This window comes from Thunnus thynnus, chromosome 14 (assembly GCF_963924715.1).
Source record: "Thunnus thynnus chromosome 14, fThuThy2.1, whole genome shotgun sequence".
Classification (NCBI taxonomy): domain Eukaryota; kingdom Metazoa; phylum Chordata; class Actinopteri; order Scombriformes; family Scombridae; genus Thunnus; species Thunnus thynnus.
In genome coordinates this window covers 1379793-1398132 of record NC_089530.1, presented here as the reverse complement: position 1 = coordinate 1398132, position 18340 = coordinate 1379793, and the positions used below count along the sequence as shown (strand labels likewise).

General features: G+C 39.3%; 1 protein-coding gene across 1 annotated transcript; it reads right to left on the bottom strand.

Moving 5' to 3' along the window:
* Positions 1 to 85: 85 nt before the first annotated feature.
* lbx1a (ladybird homeobox 1a) lies at positions 86 to 2950 on the bottom strand. Its single transcript, XM_067611078.1, has 2 exons — positions 1769 to 2950; positions 86 to 1080 (listed from the first exon to the last, which is right to left on the bottom strand). The coding sequence occupies exons 1-2, from the start codon at positions 2094 to 2096 to the stop codon at positions 548 to 550; spliced, it is 861 nt and encodes a 286-aa protein (XP_067467179.1). The 5' UTR covers positions 2097 to 2950; the 3' UTR covers positions 86 to 547.
* Between the last annotated feature and the right edge of the window lie 15390 nt (positions 2951 to 18340).

Sequence of the window (18340 nt, the reverse complement as noted above, 5' to 3'; positions counted from 1 at the left end):
AAAGGCTGAATATTTGAAAATGTATTTTTATTTTACATTGTTTATATTTTACATTACAATTTATACAGTTTTATGCGTTCTGGATTTTCTAAAGGCACTTAAATGGTGTACAAAGCATTATAAATATATTAAATCGAGATTTATTACAAGCAATTACACGTGATTCTGTGTGTGATTATCAATTCTGAACAATTCATATCAAAAAACAGAAAACAGTCGGCTCCAGCTCATCAGAAATGACGCAGTCAGAAATCCTTTCCCAAAAATAAAAGCAAATAAAACATGCGGTGAACTATTTCTGTGATTGTAACCAGAATAAACAACCGGCTCGTGTGTTAGTGTGTGCACCTGCATGATTGCTTCCTTGCCTTTTGAGTCCTTGAAGGTTGTTTCTCTGTTGCGCGTGTTCTCCGAGCGCGCGCTTGTTCCTCAGCAGAAATGAGCAGTAGGCCCGCGGCTTCTCTCAAATCAAAGCACTGACTCCTGTCTCTAAATAGTTTCATGAAGCCAGAGTTTCTGTCTGCATACATGTGACCACTGGCATCATTTAGTCATCCACATCAATCTCCTCATCCTCATCCTCTGAGCAACACTTGCTGCTCAGCCGGTCTGTGTACCGCGATGAGGCTGGCGAAGGAGGCGACATGTGCGGCCTGCTGGAGTCGAGGCTCTCGGTTGTGTCGTGGTGGGACCTGGATGAAATCGGGTCGGATTCAGTGTGGCCGGACGCTGTCACTGGCCCCCCGCCCATACCTCCCGCCGCGCACTTCTCCAACTCTGCCAGCTTGGCGAGCTTCTCGAAGGCCACAGTGCCCACCGACTTAGCAGACTCCACGTCCGCTTTCATCTCCTCCAGGTCCCGCTTGAGTTTGGCCCGCCGGTTCTGAAACCAGGTGATGACCTGCGCGTTGGTCAGGCCGAGCTGCTGAGCGATCTGGTCTCGGTCCGCCGGGCTCAGGTACTTCTGGTACAGGAAGCGCTTCTCCAGCTCGTAGATCTGGTGGTTGGTGAACGCCGTGCGGGACTTTCGCCTTTTCTTAGGTGTGTTCCTCTGGCCAAAGAGCGTCAGACCGTCTCGGCCTAAGAGAGAAGGATGATCCAGGTCATGTAAGATGCAAAAATAAGATAAAAACTCCAAAACCGCTCCACTAAAATTCTGCTAAAGTAGAATAACTGGCATATCATAGACTACATAATATTTCTCTCCAATATCCTGAATGCTACCAGAAGACATTTTTATTATATAAAAATAAAATGTCTCCATTTTTCTTGCATGAACTGTGATTTATTAAAATAATTAAAAACGTAATTTTAATATATGGATTTCCATGCTGCTGCCCGGAATCAGATATTAGTCATGAAAACATAACTGCATATTGTTTTAAAGCTAAGTTTGAATTACCCACAATCTTTAGAATGATCATAATTTAATAATGTTACACGTGTCTTTAGTGTTTCACCAAATTAAGAATAAATATAATGTATAAAAAATTACAACCGCTGTTAGACTTTTGCATATTTTTTTTTACACAAAGCAAGTTGCTGAATTGTTCGGGAATCACAACTATGAATAGAAAAAAACACAAATAGACCAACATGTACACGCACGTTTCTCTCCCGAAAGCCCGCGGGATCTAACTTTAGGTTTTGCAATTTTCAGAAAAGAAAATATTGTTATTGCTATAATAATACACGATTATGCTTATAATTATTCTTATAATTCCAATAAAAAAGAGAAAGACCTGTCAAAACAAAATCAGTCTTTTACCCTCGGCAGCCTGCAGGACGCTGACCTCCAGGCCCTTGAAGGTTTTGCTGGCCAGCTCCTCCAGCGCGCAGAGCGGAGAGGTCTGACTGAGCAGCGCCCGGCCGGACACACTGTGACCCGCCGAGGGCAGCTTCTCTCCGGGAGAGATGAGGTGTGCAGCTCCGCACAGGGAGTAGCTCCTTCTGACCGACGGCTTGTTGAGGATGTCCTCGATGCTGAACGGAGTCAGCGGCTTGTTGGAGTTGGCCGGCGGCGGGAGCTGATCCAGCGGACTGCGCCTCCGCTCCTCCAGCACCACCGGGCATTTTGAGTCGTCTTTAGAGGTCATAGCGGCACAGCGGGTCACACCTGACTGTGGTAATTTAGACAAGGGTGATTCAAAGCGAGGGCACGCCGACAGGTTGTGGTAAAGTAGTGCAGAGAGATAACACGACAGTAAATACAATCCGTCGCTCGGATCACAGGTGCCTCAGCAGCCGCATGTTGGCCGCTGAGCTGCAGGCTGCAGGGACACCTCTGACTTCCAGTTACAATCCCGCCACGTCTCAGATCCACTTCTCCAGGTCGACGTACAAAGAGGCACGAGCCGAACCATCCGGTGGACGGTGATGCACCAAAAGCAGCAGCGTCTGACCACCACTAACAAGTTATTACTGACTGGAAGGCAATCAATTACTCTCTCTCTCTCTCTCTCTCTCTCTCTCTCTCTCTCTCTCTCTCACTTTCTCTCTCTCGTGTGTGTGCAGTGTGGTAATTAGTGGGCACGGTGGAGAGGAGGAGTCCAATTAGAAACTAGAGCAGGCCCACTTGACACGTTCTTACTAAAATTAGGTAATTTGTCACAAAAACAAGCAAATGTTGTTCGCCGCGTGATATTATCCTCATTTCCATACAAGGTGTAATTGGCATCGCGCATTAGATCATCAAGCAAGCGCGTGCCAATTTGGATAAACCCGCTCTGCTTCAGCCTTCAGCCCAATTACACACAAACACAAATAGAGTCAGAAACTAACAAGAGTCCCAGCAAGTGGAAAAAAACAAAACAAAAAAGTGAGAGCGCAGCAGAGTGTGAGCGCCGTATATCAGCATGGTAACATTTGAGAGAGACGGCAGTTTGACTGAGGAGGGCATCACCCACCCCTCCCCTCAAAAATAGCACCATGCCCGGTGTACAGGAGTACAGCCCCCCACAGCCACTGAAACACAAATATCACCATCAGGACACACTTATTTTTATTTTTTCCTTCACAACTTTACTCCTTCAAAAGGAAACAGAAAGCAATACAAAAACAAATCAGTTGTTTAGTCTCTTAAACACATTCTATTCTCATTATGAAGCAACTAATATAAAACAACGGATCAGTTTTTAGAGAAGTATTAGACCTACATATGATATATGTTAGCTGGATTATGTAGATTATATGTTCAAAACTAATATCTGACCAACCAGGAGGTTAAGTTAATACAAAATATAAAGAGCTAGCTACAGCTTGTCACTTACTGTCCTGACTGGACTGTAAAATATGAAGCTGAGAGGCTGAGAAGACACAAGTTTTGTCTTTATCCAACTAATTTTCACTCACACTAAAATACACTTATACATTCCCACAACTTTGAATGAGCCAGTAAGCCATTAGTTCTACCATGTTTGTGACATGATGTCTCTGTCTTCATAAAATATATCAAACTGTTAAATAGATAACATTGCCTACACACACACACACACACACACACACACACACACACACACACACACATATATATATATATATATATATATATATATATATATATATATATATATATATATATATATATATATACACACACATATAAAACACTTGAAAAGTTTCTAAATAAATGTCTGCACAAAGAATAAGTTGACAGATTGTGATCAGTAAATAAAATATAACAAATCCAAATCATCAGTGGGGGTGGGGTGAGGAGGGGGTGACTTGTACTTGTGTCCTCAGTGCTTTTAAAATCTTGGCTACAGCCCTGCAAGCATGGACTGTCACCAAACCACACACACACTAACACACTGCACTAGTATTACAGCTACTGCTCTTTACTGCACAGCTTCTATTACCACTGCTAACAATCACACACTGTAACAATACAGAGGTTATGTTGCGCCATGCTACTTTAAATGTTTGTTTATTCCAGAATGTCCACAGTTTGATTTAGAAAAACATAGTGTAATACACAACAATAAGGAAATAAAATATGAGCACAACAATAATCAGAACCAATAATAATAAATAAGTAGTAAACAATAATAAAAATGTAGTTTGACAAAAAATATCTTCACTCAAGGTTTTGAGTTTACTTTTCTATTTCCAAGGTCGAAAATTAACTTCACTGCTCCAAAAATATTAATTAAACTGATGGTTCACCTAAACTGGTAAATATGTATAAATACAGTCAACAATAATAAAGGTTTAGTTCACTAAAACCCCCCAAACATTTTCCCACATACTCCTGGTGATTGCAGTGCAGATGGATCTGGTTGTTTTGGTTTTATCTGACATTTTGTGACATGGAAAATGCAAGAAAATAAGACATAGTAGAATATAAGTGAAATAATGTTGTTTTTTTTCATTGATTGCACCCACAGGCTTCCATATATAAATAACCAATTCAGTAAACCTCATTTCTCCTCATGCCTACTGCTGGTCTGGGTAGTTTGTTAAGTTGCTGTTTTATGTTCCAAAATGCAAATGCTACTTTTTGTTAGTATTTGTAATGTGTCTGTTCAGAAAATGGTTGTTTATGTTGGTAATTGTCATCTTTTCATGTGCTGCTTTATAGTTTGAACCATGAGTGAGGTGACTGCTACATTTCTTGACCACAGTTGTATTTTTTCTACTGTGTTTTTGAGATCCTGTCCTCCTGTGTTGTATGTCAGTAAGGGTTGACATTGCTGTTCCATGCTGCTCACCACAATATATATACAATATATATATATATATAACCAACATGCACAAGGAATCACAAAGGGCTTTTCATTTTCAGTCATGCAAAAGCACTTGTGTTACTTTTCTCAGTAGGTAACGTAACAAGTTACTTTTTAATGGCAGTAATGTTGTAACAAAACGCGTTATTTTCAAAAGTAACATTACCCAACACTGCCAAAATAGATAGATAGATAGATAGATAGATAGATAGATAGATAGATAGATAGATAGATGGATGGATGGATAAGAGCATTTGTCCATCATCAGCCCCACAGCTAAACATTTAGTAGCAGACTATAAAAAAGATGAATGAGTGATTAGGGGAGTTTAGGGAGGCCATCTGCAGTCACAGCCTTTTGGAGCTCTGACAAAGTCCTCGGACAGTTTTATTTCGTAATTTACTCCTGGCTTGGTTGTGCTGTGACATTTGATTACACGCCTTGTCTTGGATCTTTTCGGAGTGGGCCTCCCGCCTGCACCCTTGCCCATTTCATTCTCCATCAGTGAGCTCAACGTCCACACTGATGGATGTGATGCCTTCATCTGATACCCCCTCCTAAATGGAGAAACATTCACTTTTCCGCGTAGGTTTTTAATTTCATCTTTGGGAAGTGTGCTCTGTGAAGTGCCGACCAGGGGCCCCTGTCTGCTCTGCTGTAAATATGGACCCCTGTGGCTATACAGTCCTCCACTGACACTACTAACTTTAAAGAGCTGCACACATCTATAAAAAGAAACAGCATTAGTTTTCCCATGTTTGTGACTGTTTCCCTTTAACTGTTTACTACAAAACAATCAGCAGTGCTGACACGTGCAGAATTATTATCAAATAGGAATTTATTGTACTGAAGGTGAAACTTTATACAATGCAGAGTAATCAAATCTGCAATGAGCTACCTTTTAAAAAAATCATTATGAAGATGACAATTATGTGTGTATGAAAAACACGATACATGCAAATGATTTATGGGTTATAGTTAAGTGAAGGTTTGAATGTGATCATTTCATAACTATTAGCGTTAACAATTCCATCAGACTAACATATAGCATTGTATTCACATATTATTAAAGGTCCAAACAATCAAATTATGTTGTAATGTACATTCACTTTGAAGAGGAAAACATTCTGTGTATTTTTCAAAGTTCTATTATTCCTCTTTAATATCTTTGTTATAAACTGATATTGAATACAAACTGTATAAAACCATTGTTGTTGCAGTTATTGAAACGGCCAATAGGAATCAATGTCAGAAATGTGCAAATCCTACACATAGTGGCTTTAAAATAACTCATGGAACAGCTGGGTCCAACACATTTTCTTGTGTTTGCAATTAAGCAAATTCTATGGTTTTAAAGTCAGAAACTACAAGTTTTATTATCTCACATCACAAATGACCATGATTCTGTACAAATACAGATACTGTACAACATGAGGCTGATCAATAGCAGTGACTCAGTTCTTCAGGCCTGTAGGCTCCTCTGTGCTGGAGAAAAACCGTACTCTATGTGAGTGCTCTGTGTACTCAACAGAGGCCACACAGAGAGCAGAGTGTCATCCTACATCTGAAGACAACCTCCTAATGCTGATATTTTCATCAAAGGTGAAAAGATTGACAGTTACTGATTTTAAATATCTTGGTGTGACTCTGGATCCAAATTTGAACTTTAAGAAACATGTTAAAAAAACGGTTAAAACCATAAAGTACAACTTGGCAAATTTTAGACACATTAGAAACTGTTTCTCTTTGGATGCAGCCTATTTATGCATGCTATGATTCTTTCCCATATGTCTTATTGCATCACATGTTGGGGGCAGGCTGGAGAAACAGCCATAAAACCTCTTGAGTCCTTATACAAACAAACTCTAAAAACTCTGGACAAAAAGCCAATGCATTTCCATCACTGTAGGGTATTGGAGAAATACACTTTACTGAGACAATTTTAGATTATTCTCAAATTTGTGCCTAGTTTATAAAATTTGAAATGGTTTGGCCTCTCCTCCACTATGTGACTTTGTGTACACTCGCTCAGTAAGTTCTATTAGATCCTCCAGAATATCCTTTATACAAGATTGTACCATACCATTTCATCACACTACATTTGGGCAGTCAGCTTTCTCTGTGAAAGCCACAAGTCAGTGGAATGCCCTACCTGATGATATGAGGAACTGTAGTTCAATCAATACATTCAAACTAAAAACATTACTAAAGACCAATCAGCTGTGTGACCACTGAGTATAGTTTATATTATGAATTTCTATTCTGTTGTGTATAGCTTTGTATTTTGTATTTTGTATGGTGTGTTCTGTGCGTTTTTTTTTTTTTCAAATGAAGACCATTACCTACCCTTAATCTTAATCACGTGCTATGAGTTGTGTTTTGCAGATACGTTCACTATGAACATATTGCAACATCGCATATAAAAAAACCTGATCTGTGTGTAATATACTGTGGAAAAAACATGACTGAACACAATAAATTGTCATGATGCCAGATAAACATAGACTGTATCTTTCAATTAGAATTTGGTCTCAACCTGTAGCCTTCTAGTCTGCTCCTGGTTTGTGGAGTGATGCTGCAACTGAATTTCTCTGCAACTGAAGCAGTTGTCACAGTAAAAACACAAGAATAAGAAGAGTCTGGATACCTGCCAATGTGTTTAGTCAAGTTAGGAGGATGTACCAAGTCAAAATGTACCAGTCTTAGCTGATGACTAGTGCCAAGTGTAACTGTTGTAATTTATTGACAGTGTAAATGGACTGGTGTCCTAATGACATTAGTAGTCTGTTCCCTCTATTTGTTGTTTTAATCACTTACCTGAATGTTACTGATTGTGCTTATGTTCATTCTGTGAGTGAGTGTAGCACAGAGGTAGACTTGTAAGTGAGGTATTAGCTGAAGGTAGCCTCCTAACAAGCTGCTGTCTGTCTCTGACCTGAAGCCAGGCTGGTCAGATGTAGCCTACAAATCACAATGTCACTCTGACCGCTAGGCCAAAAGAGACAGAGAGACATAAAGAGACAGAAGAGGACAGAGAGAGAGAGAGATCAACAAAATTAGCCACTGAGCAGCAAAGAGGAGCCAACAGCTCACTGATAAGACAGTGTTTAACCACACAGATAAGCGCAAACACCACAATGACTTCATTCTGGAAAATGTGTGTACCAACAGGATTCTGTACACACATCCACACGGTAGACGTGTAGGCGTGTGCTGTGAGGAAGGGTTTGACCTGTGATGAATGTCTTGTTGTGCAGAGCCTGCTTCTCGGAGCACAGAACAGAACAGCTGCACCTCTGAGAACTCCGAGCAAGGAGCTTCCTATGATGGATGGCACTACTTCCAGGAGACAGAGAGGACATAGAGTGAGGAAGGAGCGCACACCGAGAGACAGGAAATATACACAGAAAGGCAGGGGGACATTTATATAGTATCTCATAAAATGATGTAATTATATTTGACTACTGGTGGGTCCTAATGACAAGTAATAATAACAAGTGGGCAGATTTTCATAATCATTATCCCCATATGATGAATACCCATTGACTTTTCCTCAAACACCACCATCAGGCCAAAATGTACACCTGTACACATGAATTACAATCCGATGGGATGCTTGTCATGAAATGTGATGAACACATTCATGCTCTCCTTTGCATTTCGGATAGTTAGTGCGCTTTTCACTAGCACCAGCTTCAGGCTGAATATAAATTTTGCACTGAAAATACCCCCAGACCAGCACCCTTTACAGTGGATACATTAAAAAAAGACCCTCCTTATAAATTCTTCATCAAATAGTAAAGATTTTTAAGTTCAATATTCAGACATTCAGGGTGTTGATTTTCATCCTAAATCATCAGATTTGTTGTTCAGTGCAGGGTAAAGCTGACTTTTTACCTCCAATATTGGTCCATGATCCGATATTGAAGCCTGGCACCTTGGTGACTTGACAGCAGATAGAGCCTGGGCTGAAGTTAGGGACTGTCTCAAAAGTGCATAAAAAAACAGTCAAGATTTTCAGATTTTTGTCAACATTTTTTAATCATAGACACTTAAGAACAACTTCATTTTAGTCTGGACCTCCTACCATTGTATGAACAACACCCATTTAAAAACTATTCAACATGTCTTAGCTATTACTGCTCATTTTTTGTTGATAGCTTGCTCATTTTTCAATCATAATAATAATACATTTTATTAATAGAGTCTTTCTGAAGACACTTCAGACCAACTTTATATTCATCTTGGCCTCCTCCTATGATAACTATACACAACCTCTGATATGGCACAATGAAATTCTACAATTAATAACCTCCTGTTCTAGTTCTAAATTCACCAGGACCATTTACACTGACAGCTTTTTTATAGATTTTGTGAACAATTAAACATATACTACATATAAATATGAGGAATTTAAATGGCTATAGAAAATAACACATATTCTGTGATATAAACAGATGCAAATAGTAGCTTTGTGTTACATGTCTTGTGGAGAATTCGAAAATGTCTTACTTTGACTGTCCTTAGTAGAGGTGTCAAAAAAGACTCAACAAAACACAACACAGAAATTAGTTTTTCACCGGGATTGTCCAGAATTTTTTTTTTTAATAAAAAATAATTTGAATGATTTGAAAGATACAACAATCAAAATTCTACACATAGATGATTTAATAGAAATCAAGGTGTTAGAAAGTCTTCCTGCTGAGAATGTGACCCCTGTCCACACCCAGAGGGCAGGATGAAGCCATGTGATTGGCCTCAGTCTTCACTGACTGTGGACCGTGACTAAAGTGATTTATTCATTACTGATGACTGATGGCAATAGTCTGATGTGTTCATTAATAGTGAGCGGTGTCACCCAACCTTTTCCTTTCCTCCCTCCTCTCCAGCTGCAGACTGTGACAAATCGCTGCTTTGATGACAAAAACCTGAAACTCCAATTTCAATGTTCAATTTTTTCAGTTCATGCCTGGGTCTGAAAGTTGAGATGGTTATTTATGAGCTGTGTAAGATGCGGGGCCCCGAGAAACTCATTAAAGAGCCAGTGGAGGATTTCAAAATGAACTGTTTTCTTTTTAATTTGAATGAAGGGATTGATTGAATTTCAATTCCTTTATCTATTTAATCAGTTTTTTAATGGAAATACAATTAATAATTTGTATTACTTGGTGTGCAAACACTGAACAGAAGGCCTCTTTATACATTTTGTATGATTGTCAAATGCTGATTGTGCAAAAATCATTTTTATACCAGTTATCAGCCAACTTCAATTCATTCTGCATGTTAGTTTTTATGCCACTGAAACACTTCAACATGTTTCATTTTCCATAATTTTCTCACAACTTTGAATTATGATTTATAATATATTTTTTTGTCTGACCAAAGGTGATATACAGTCACCATTGACAAAATGAATAACTGTTATCTATATTTTTTGGTTATTTTATTTTAAGGCTGCAACTAACAATTATTTTCATCATCAATTAGTATCTGGATTATTTTCTGAATTAGTCGTTTGGTCCATAAAATGTCATAAAATGGTGACAAATGTCGATCAGTGTTTCCCAAGGTCCAAGATGCAACATCAAATCTCTTGTTTTGTCTCAATCAACGGTCCATAACCCAAAGATATTCAGTTTACTGTCATAGAGGACTAAGAAGAGAACAGAAAATACTCACATTTGAGAAAGTGGAATGAGAGAATTTTTTAATTTTTTCTCACAAAATGACTGAAAACCATTAAGCGATTATCAAAATAGTTTTCTGTCAATTGACTGATTGTTGCAGCTCTAGTTTATTTAACTGCGACCATACAGATCAACACTGTTACATAAAGGGATGCAATGGGGCGTCCCTGTAAGGCTTTTAAACAAAACCTTAACCAAATGCTGTGAGTGCCTAAACATAACCATCCAGAAATCTGATCATGGCAGTTGCTATGAATAGATATTGTTGGAAAAACAAATAAATAGAGTCAGCTTTGTCAATGTTATGTATCAGTATCAACATTTTGCAACTTTGCTGATACATTCATCAAAAATGTTTCCTAGTTCTGTTGATTAAAACATTTTATTCAGGCAGTTAGACTTTTCTTTCAAAAGTTAGCATATAAACTGAATTTCTAGGGAACAGAGTTGAAAACATGTTATTGAACATAATCTGGGGTTTTGTTTGGTGAAAGGATTGATTTTTTTCAATTATGTCCATTTTTTGGGGGGGGTTGTTGTGTGGGGTGCTGGATACTTCTCCACACAACCTACATGGGAATAGTTCAGATTTAAATAATGTGACAGCTGACTGTGCTTTCATTTGGTGGATGTGTACAGCAGCTGTTGACTGAAACATCTTTTTGTCCAGAAGATGTATCCAAATGAGCTTGGTGATCCTCTGAGCCACCAGGAAGTTGACCAAAACTGCTGACATTCCCATCATCCTGTGCTGTACTTTGTGTTTAGTACTATTTTGAAAGCCTGACACACATGCTTGAAGTCTCATTATTGCCAGAAGAATGCATCTTGACAGAACATGCCATCCTTCCAAGCTATTTTTTCCCCTTCTAATATGCATGGTACACACAGATTTCCACATTCATATTTTTCTACCATATGACTTAGAGAGGACCCCTGCAGATACATTAAATCCTCTCCTCTCCTCTATAAGGAGGTTCACTGCAGGGACACAACAGAGTTGGCTGGAAATCACTCTTTCCATATGTCAGCCAATGTAATGATCCAGGTCATTGTTTTCCCAGCCAGTTGTGGTCAATAGGGTGTCACATCCAAGGTTGGGTAGTTAACTACCTGCTGCTGGGCGAAGACTTAATGACATTCAAGAGATAATCTCAAAAGGATGCAGTTTTTTTTCTCTCTGAAAAGTAGTTGGCGGTCATTAATAACAACAAATATTGTTATTGCTGGAGCGCTGGAGCAGCATGTCATTTGTCAGCGAGAAGTGTACTAAAGAAAAATCAATGTTTAATTAAAGGCAAGGTGTTTAGCAGCATCAGACAAAAACAGAGCCTCTTTAATCCAGACAGTCTCAACTGATTGTTGTTTGACAGGAAGCCCAGTGCACTGATTAGCTCCGCCTATCACCTCTGGATAACCAGCAGAATAATAAATAAATAAATAAATAAATACAGCAGATTACAGTGAACCTGCAGCATACTCACAGCATACATTTGTAAGCAGTAAAGTGTGTGTGTGTGTGACTTAAACAACCAAATAGGGATGAGACTTCATTCAGCTCTCATTGAAGTGAATGATGTGCATTAGTGAGTGGGCGTTGCATTGCTTCAGTTCTCTGTGAGTGTATTAGTGCAGGATGACTGACTGTCAATGAGAGGTTAGAGCTGGGAGGAGACGCAATCTGTCACTCAATCATCACCTTTTAGAAGAATATAGAGGTTTTCTTTTCTTCTGTGTAAAACGTCTTTGAGTATCTTGAAAAGCACTATATAAATAAAATGTATTATTAGTTTGCTGATACAGTATTTAAAATTGATCATGCATACACGCAGATACACTGAACTTGTCATTATCATTTTTATGATTTTCCACATCAACATTAGCATGAATACAGGACCATGAGTAAAAAAAGGAAAAACTGTATGCAGTTTAATTAAATTATTATAATAAATATAAAAAAACTTCATCTAAATTAGGACATGAATAAATAAATGAGTGAAATAAATATTAGAGGGGATTCATTTTAATTTTTTCTTATTGTAAAAATGACTTGCATAAATACTTCGTATGCTTTGTGGTGTTGTAATTAATATATTTTATAATAAACACAGTGAATATATCTAATACAAGGATTTTTTCACTGATGTTTTTTGATGTTTTGTAAAGGAACTGGATAATGGACTAAAAGATGGTGCCTATACACTCAAATGAAAACTGCTCGCCTGGCATGAGCCAAAAAGTTTTCTAGCTTTCGGGTTTGCTGAGTTCCTGCTCAGCCCATAGATGCTGTGATGACCTCACAAACTTTAAAAATTGCTTTTCTGGACTCGAAGAAAGTTTTATAAATATAAGACCTTCATGGATTAAACATTAAAAATACAAAGAGTAATAATCAACCTTGTTTGCAGTTCGAGGTGTCTTGTCAACTGTTTTACACATGTCTCTTTGCTAATGGTGGGTTGTGAGTGGCCACTAGGAAAAATTAGTGTGAATTGTTTTCACCAAAAATATTTATGTTTCTTATTTTTTTGTACTCTACAATGATAGTGGAGCTGAGGCGGACTGAAAGAAAGTCTGGTTACTGAAACAAGCCACCTAACGGCTAGCGACCTGTCACTCAAAGCAGCCACTTCCTTAATTATGCATAGCTTTATGGCTTAATAAAATTTAAATGGGTGAGTTATAAAAAAAAATCACCCCCGTACAGTTATCATGAAAGGGGAAATGAGCTATAGAGACCTAAACTGTTTTTCATACCAGGCTGTAAACATGTTTATCTCTGCTGCTCAGTTGGATATTTTAACATGGGAGTCTACTGTGATCCATATTTACAACAGTTTGTGTAATTTTACTGTTTCTTGACCCATCCGACTTATTTTAGTGATGTTTCAGTGTTCCCAGATCTTAGTAATTAAATGAGTACGATGCAAAGTTTGCTTTCAAGCTCAACTTTGAAGCCAACATGGACAATAAGTTTGGAAAGTTCAACATCTATAGTTCCATGACAACTGAATGAACTCCATCTACTGTTCAATCCAGTGTGATATGGTTGAGAGCTATGGAAGCTTTGTCATGAGTTTGGACAGGAAAAAACCCAAACAAACAAAAAACACAACAGATGTTGGTGGGGCTGGAACATACAACAGTGTTATTCTTACAAAATGAGACTTTCCATAAAGTACCTGAAAAGTGTGATAGCACTTCTTACCACAAATCGCATCATTCTATATCATTGTTCCCCACCCCTTCAATTTCATCAGGTGGGGGACAATCATATAGAATTTTATATCCCAACAAAACAAATTGCTTTCAAAAACAAGTGTGGTGAGTGATGAAAAGGCTGCTTCTTTAGAGACATTTAGCATACACATATTGTTTCTAAACAAAGAAGTGCTCATTTTAGCCATGCAGTGGTTCAGAATGTGTCATTTTACCAACAAAGCAAAATTCAAATTTATAGTATTGTTCTGTTGTGAAAACAGATTTATGTTCTCATCAAAAACAGACAACATATCACGATTTACACATGTTTCCTGTGTATTTTCTTAGTATACAGAAATATATAAAGTACCACAAAGCTTATAATCTGATACAGGAACAGATCAGTGCTGAATACCAGAAAGACTGGACACTAAAAACATTCACAGATCTAAAAGTGTAGGTTCACATCAAAAAGGATTAATGCATGTATCAAATACATGACTTACACACTCTTATCTATATGTACGATATATAAAACATAGTCTACAAAGCTGACATGTTAACACTTGTTATGCTAGTTACTTTAAGCTTATTACTCAATATATGACTCAGCTTAAAAACAAACTGAAGAAATTGTCACAACAAGCAGCCATCACTAATCACACAACATCAACAGCTGACTGAACAACCACTCAATTAAAAACTGGATCAATGTCAAATGAATGAGTGAGTCCAGACATCTCACTGTAACCTCAACAAGCAAACTACTCACAGCACATTATATATATATCTCTGCTGCATTCTTGTTAAGGAAATAAATTCACGCAACAGCCACAGAGACATTTAACCATCAGAGAAGAAATTAGTGACCAAAGAGACAGAGGGAGAGAAGCTGTATCTGACTCACGTTATCTGATGTCTTCTTTCGTTCATGGAGATGAAGTAATCATGTCATAATTCTCATTTGTGGCTGTTGGTCATCTTGTTTGTTGGTTAACAGTTTCATTTAAATTATGTTAACTTTCTATTGTTGAAAGAGTTCACTTCAGAGCAGTGGTATGTCGGGCTGCAGCGAGTCACCGCAGCCCCACTGAGGGTCCAGCCCGGACAGCTGAGGCAGCGAGGCCCAAGGCTGCGCCAGCAGAGCGGAGCTCTCAAGCTGCCCCCCAGTCCAAATCCATTCTTCCGTTAGCTTAACAAAAGTCCTTAACAGTCCTTCAGGGCTGCTACAACAAACCAACTGTTGCGTTGGCTAACGGAAGCAGCGATCTACTGCTCAACAAAAGAAGTGGTCATTTTTACCACATACAGTTGTAGAGAATTGAAGATGAAATTTGGAAACTGTCATTGGACCAACGCGATGTCAATATTGTATTCTGATTGTTGATTGGTTAGGGAGGATGTCCTCCCTTGGAGCGTCATTTTACATATTTTGGCCAATCATAGATTACCATGAAAAAAATGTACTTTAAATTGATATAAGAGATCCCACCCTGTGGAGCCCGTCCTCCTCTGCTCCCCACCACCACTTACACACACTGTCCTTTCTCCTCCTGCCCTGCAGGTGTCACTGTTGAAGCATTTCGATCAGAATTTCAATAATGGAGAAAATAAGACAGAAAAAATAATAATAAAATGATACTGATATACAGAGATCAGCACATAATAGCAGGGTGTAAGATGCAGGCAGGAACAGCGTACATGGAACGCCATAATCAAAGTCCCAAGGTCAGAATAGAAGACACCTCCTAAGGTGGTTGACAATGACCAAGCTAAAATTCTGTGGGACTTCAACATCCAGACTGACAAACTGGTGATGGCTAACCAACCGAATCGCGTTGAACGACAAATAATAGAAGAAGGCAGCAGTGATAGACGTAGCAATCCCAAGCGACAGCAACATCAGAAAGAAGGAACACGAGAAGCTCGAAAAATACCAAGGGCTGAAACAGGAGCTAGAAAAGATGTCGGGAGTAAAGGCAACAGTGGTGCCAGTGGTAATTGGAGCACTGGGGGCTGTCACCCACAAACTGGGAGAGTGGCTCCAGCAGATTCCTGGTACAACATCTGAGGTTTCTGTCCAGAAGAGCGGAGTCCTAGGAACAGCTAAGATACTGCACAGAACCCTCAAACTCCCAGGGAGGACCCGAGCTTGAGGAAGACACACCACCACCACCACCCTCCATGGGAGAGGGGTGAGAGGGGGATACTGTATATATAATAAATATGAGCTTATCTGTGTGTGTGCAAGGTTGTAAATGCCCTTCTGCGCCTGACATTTTCCTTTAAATCAGCTGGCCTCCCAGGCCGCACCACACTCCAACTCCTGGTAATGAATCACTTGGCCCACACAAAATCTACTCCTGAGGACACACACACACACACACACACACTCACACACACAGTTTGTCTCACTCTTCCTGTCTCTTATGTCTCAGTTTATGTGTGTGTGTACAAGTGAATATGACTCTGTTGTCCTTCATATGTGTTACTCTGTCAATGAAGGACACATATCTCATTCTTACAGTGGACCACACAGGTAAATTTTAACAGGGAACGCGCGCACACACACACACACACACACACACACACACACACACATCATGTGTCATTTTGCGTGTGTGTGCATATATGTACTGTATGAATGTGTGTTGCAGCTGAATTTCTCAATAAAAAGAACAAAAAGAATAGAAAAACAAGAAAACCAAACACATCCCTCAACACCCTGTCAACTGTTTATGTGTACTGTTTTGGTGTGCGCACACATGAATGTGCGGGTGTATATATGTTTGTGTGCAAGAACACACACACACACACACACACACACACACACACACACACACACACACACAAATAAATATCTCTGGCCTCTCAGATTGCTCTAAGATTTATTCGCCTGCCACGGCAGCAGAAAATTGACTTGTTTCATGGAGGCAGGCTATTGACACACTACTGAGAGAGAGAGATAGAGAGAGAGAGAGAGAGAGAGGAAACAAAGAAAAAGTCAGAGCAGAGAACGATTAATGGAGCGCAGGTAAAGAGAGGATGAAGGAAGAGTGAGAGAGGTAGATGATGGACTGAGAGAGAGGCTGAGAAAGTAATGTAATCAGCAGTGTGGGAAATAGCTGTGAGTAAAATGGCCTGGCTGACATTTATATAAGAGGATATTGATGACATGAAGCCACCTCTCTGATAAAGCTGCTCATTTAACCAGTACATCATTCACAGCCTGCAGAGACACCACGCAGACTCCCAGCTCTGTGTGTCAGTATGTGGTATGTGTGTGTGTGTGTGTGTGTGTGTGTGTAACGTTCGGTTATATTCTTGCAAGTGTATAGCACAGCCATTAACACCTGAAACTCAGGCTGAAATTATGCTTTTCTGAAGATACATGTAAACGTCTCTGCAAACTCATGCAAAGAAGGGTGTTATGGGTTACCGCAGAGGAGCCAACACACATACCCTCCAAATCTCAACAATGCATCACACAGATCTACACCCCAAGTTGATTGGTTAATTCAATTCCCGCCAGGATGTGGATCCAAAGTGGAGACAAAAACTAACATAAACATATCACATACAAGTATAATAGAAACAGCCACGCAAACTGTGCATGTTGGCCTACATGCAGCCCAGAGAAGCAGAATTCCAGCCTCACTCACTCTGCTGATACGCTCATGACAATGCTGTTTGCTGCAGCTCTTTCCATCACCCCAACCTCTTTGGCAACACAGCTGCATGGCTCGACAACTATTTGATGGATTACCATGAAATTTTGTGCAGAGATTCATGATCCTCAGAGGATGAATTCGAATGACTTTGGTAATCCCTTGAATTTTACTCAAGAGCCAGCAGGAAAAATCTGTCCTGTGAAATATCTCAACATGTACTTGATGGATTGCAGACATTAAAAGACCCAAATGATGCATCCTAATAAACTTGGTGATCCTCTGACTTTTCATCTAGCACCATCATCAAGATCTAATGTTCATTTACTGTACTGTATGTGTTTATCCCCCAATGATCTCTGTAGGGCTTCCTTAAAGAGCAGAACCTTTGTTGCCAAATCCAACTCTAACATGCTTTACAGCAGATTCCACTCAATCTCTAAAAAAGACACTACCATAACATCTGGATATGAGTGTGTCCTGTTGAAGATTCCTTATCAAAAATTAGACTTGGCTTTAGGGTTAAGGTTAAGGTTAGAATTAGATTCATGATGCCAGTAAAACGTCCTCACAAGAACAGAAGTACAAACGTGTGTGTGATTTTTCTGAAAGAACATGATGAACACAATGATGGTCATAAAAGAATGGAGTGAGCCGGATAAGAACCATGTGTAAGGCACACACACACACACACACACACACAGAGAGAGAGAGAGAGAGAGAGAGAGAGAGAGAGAGAGTGGCTGGAAGTTGGCTGTGATGCAGTTTCCAGGAGCTAAGCAATCAGAACAGAGAGGGCTCATCGGGAGGGGGGCCTTACAGAGACAGGAGCTAAAACAGCCTGTTAGAGACAGAGGCTGAACTGAGGGGCTGCATAAAGAGCTAGTATAAGACAAATAAGGAGTTTTTTGAACTGTGAATCATGCAAAGCTACTCTAGCGGAGTCCCAGAATAAAAATATAACGCTTGAAATGAGTAATAATAGGCCCCCTTTAATTACAATTTTGATGCATGCATATTTCACTTGAATATTACCATTATATATCACTTTGCTCTTTTA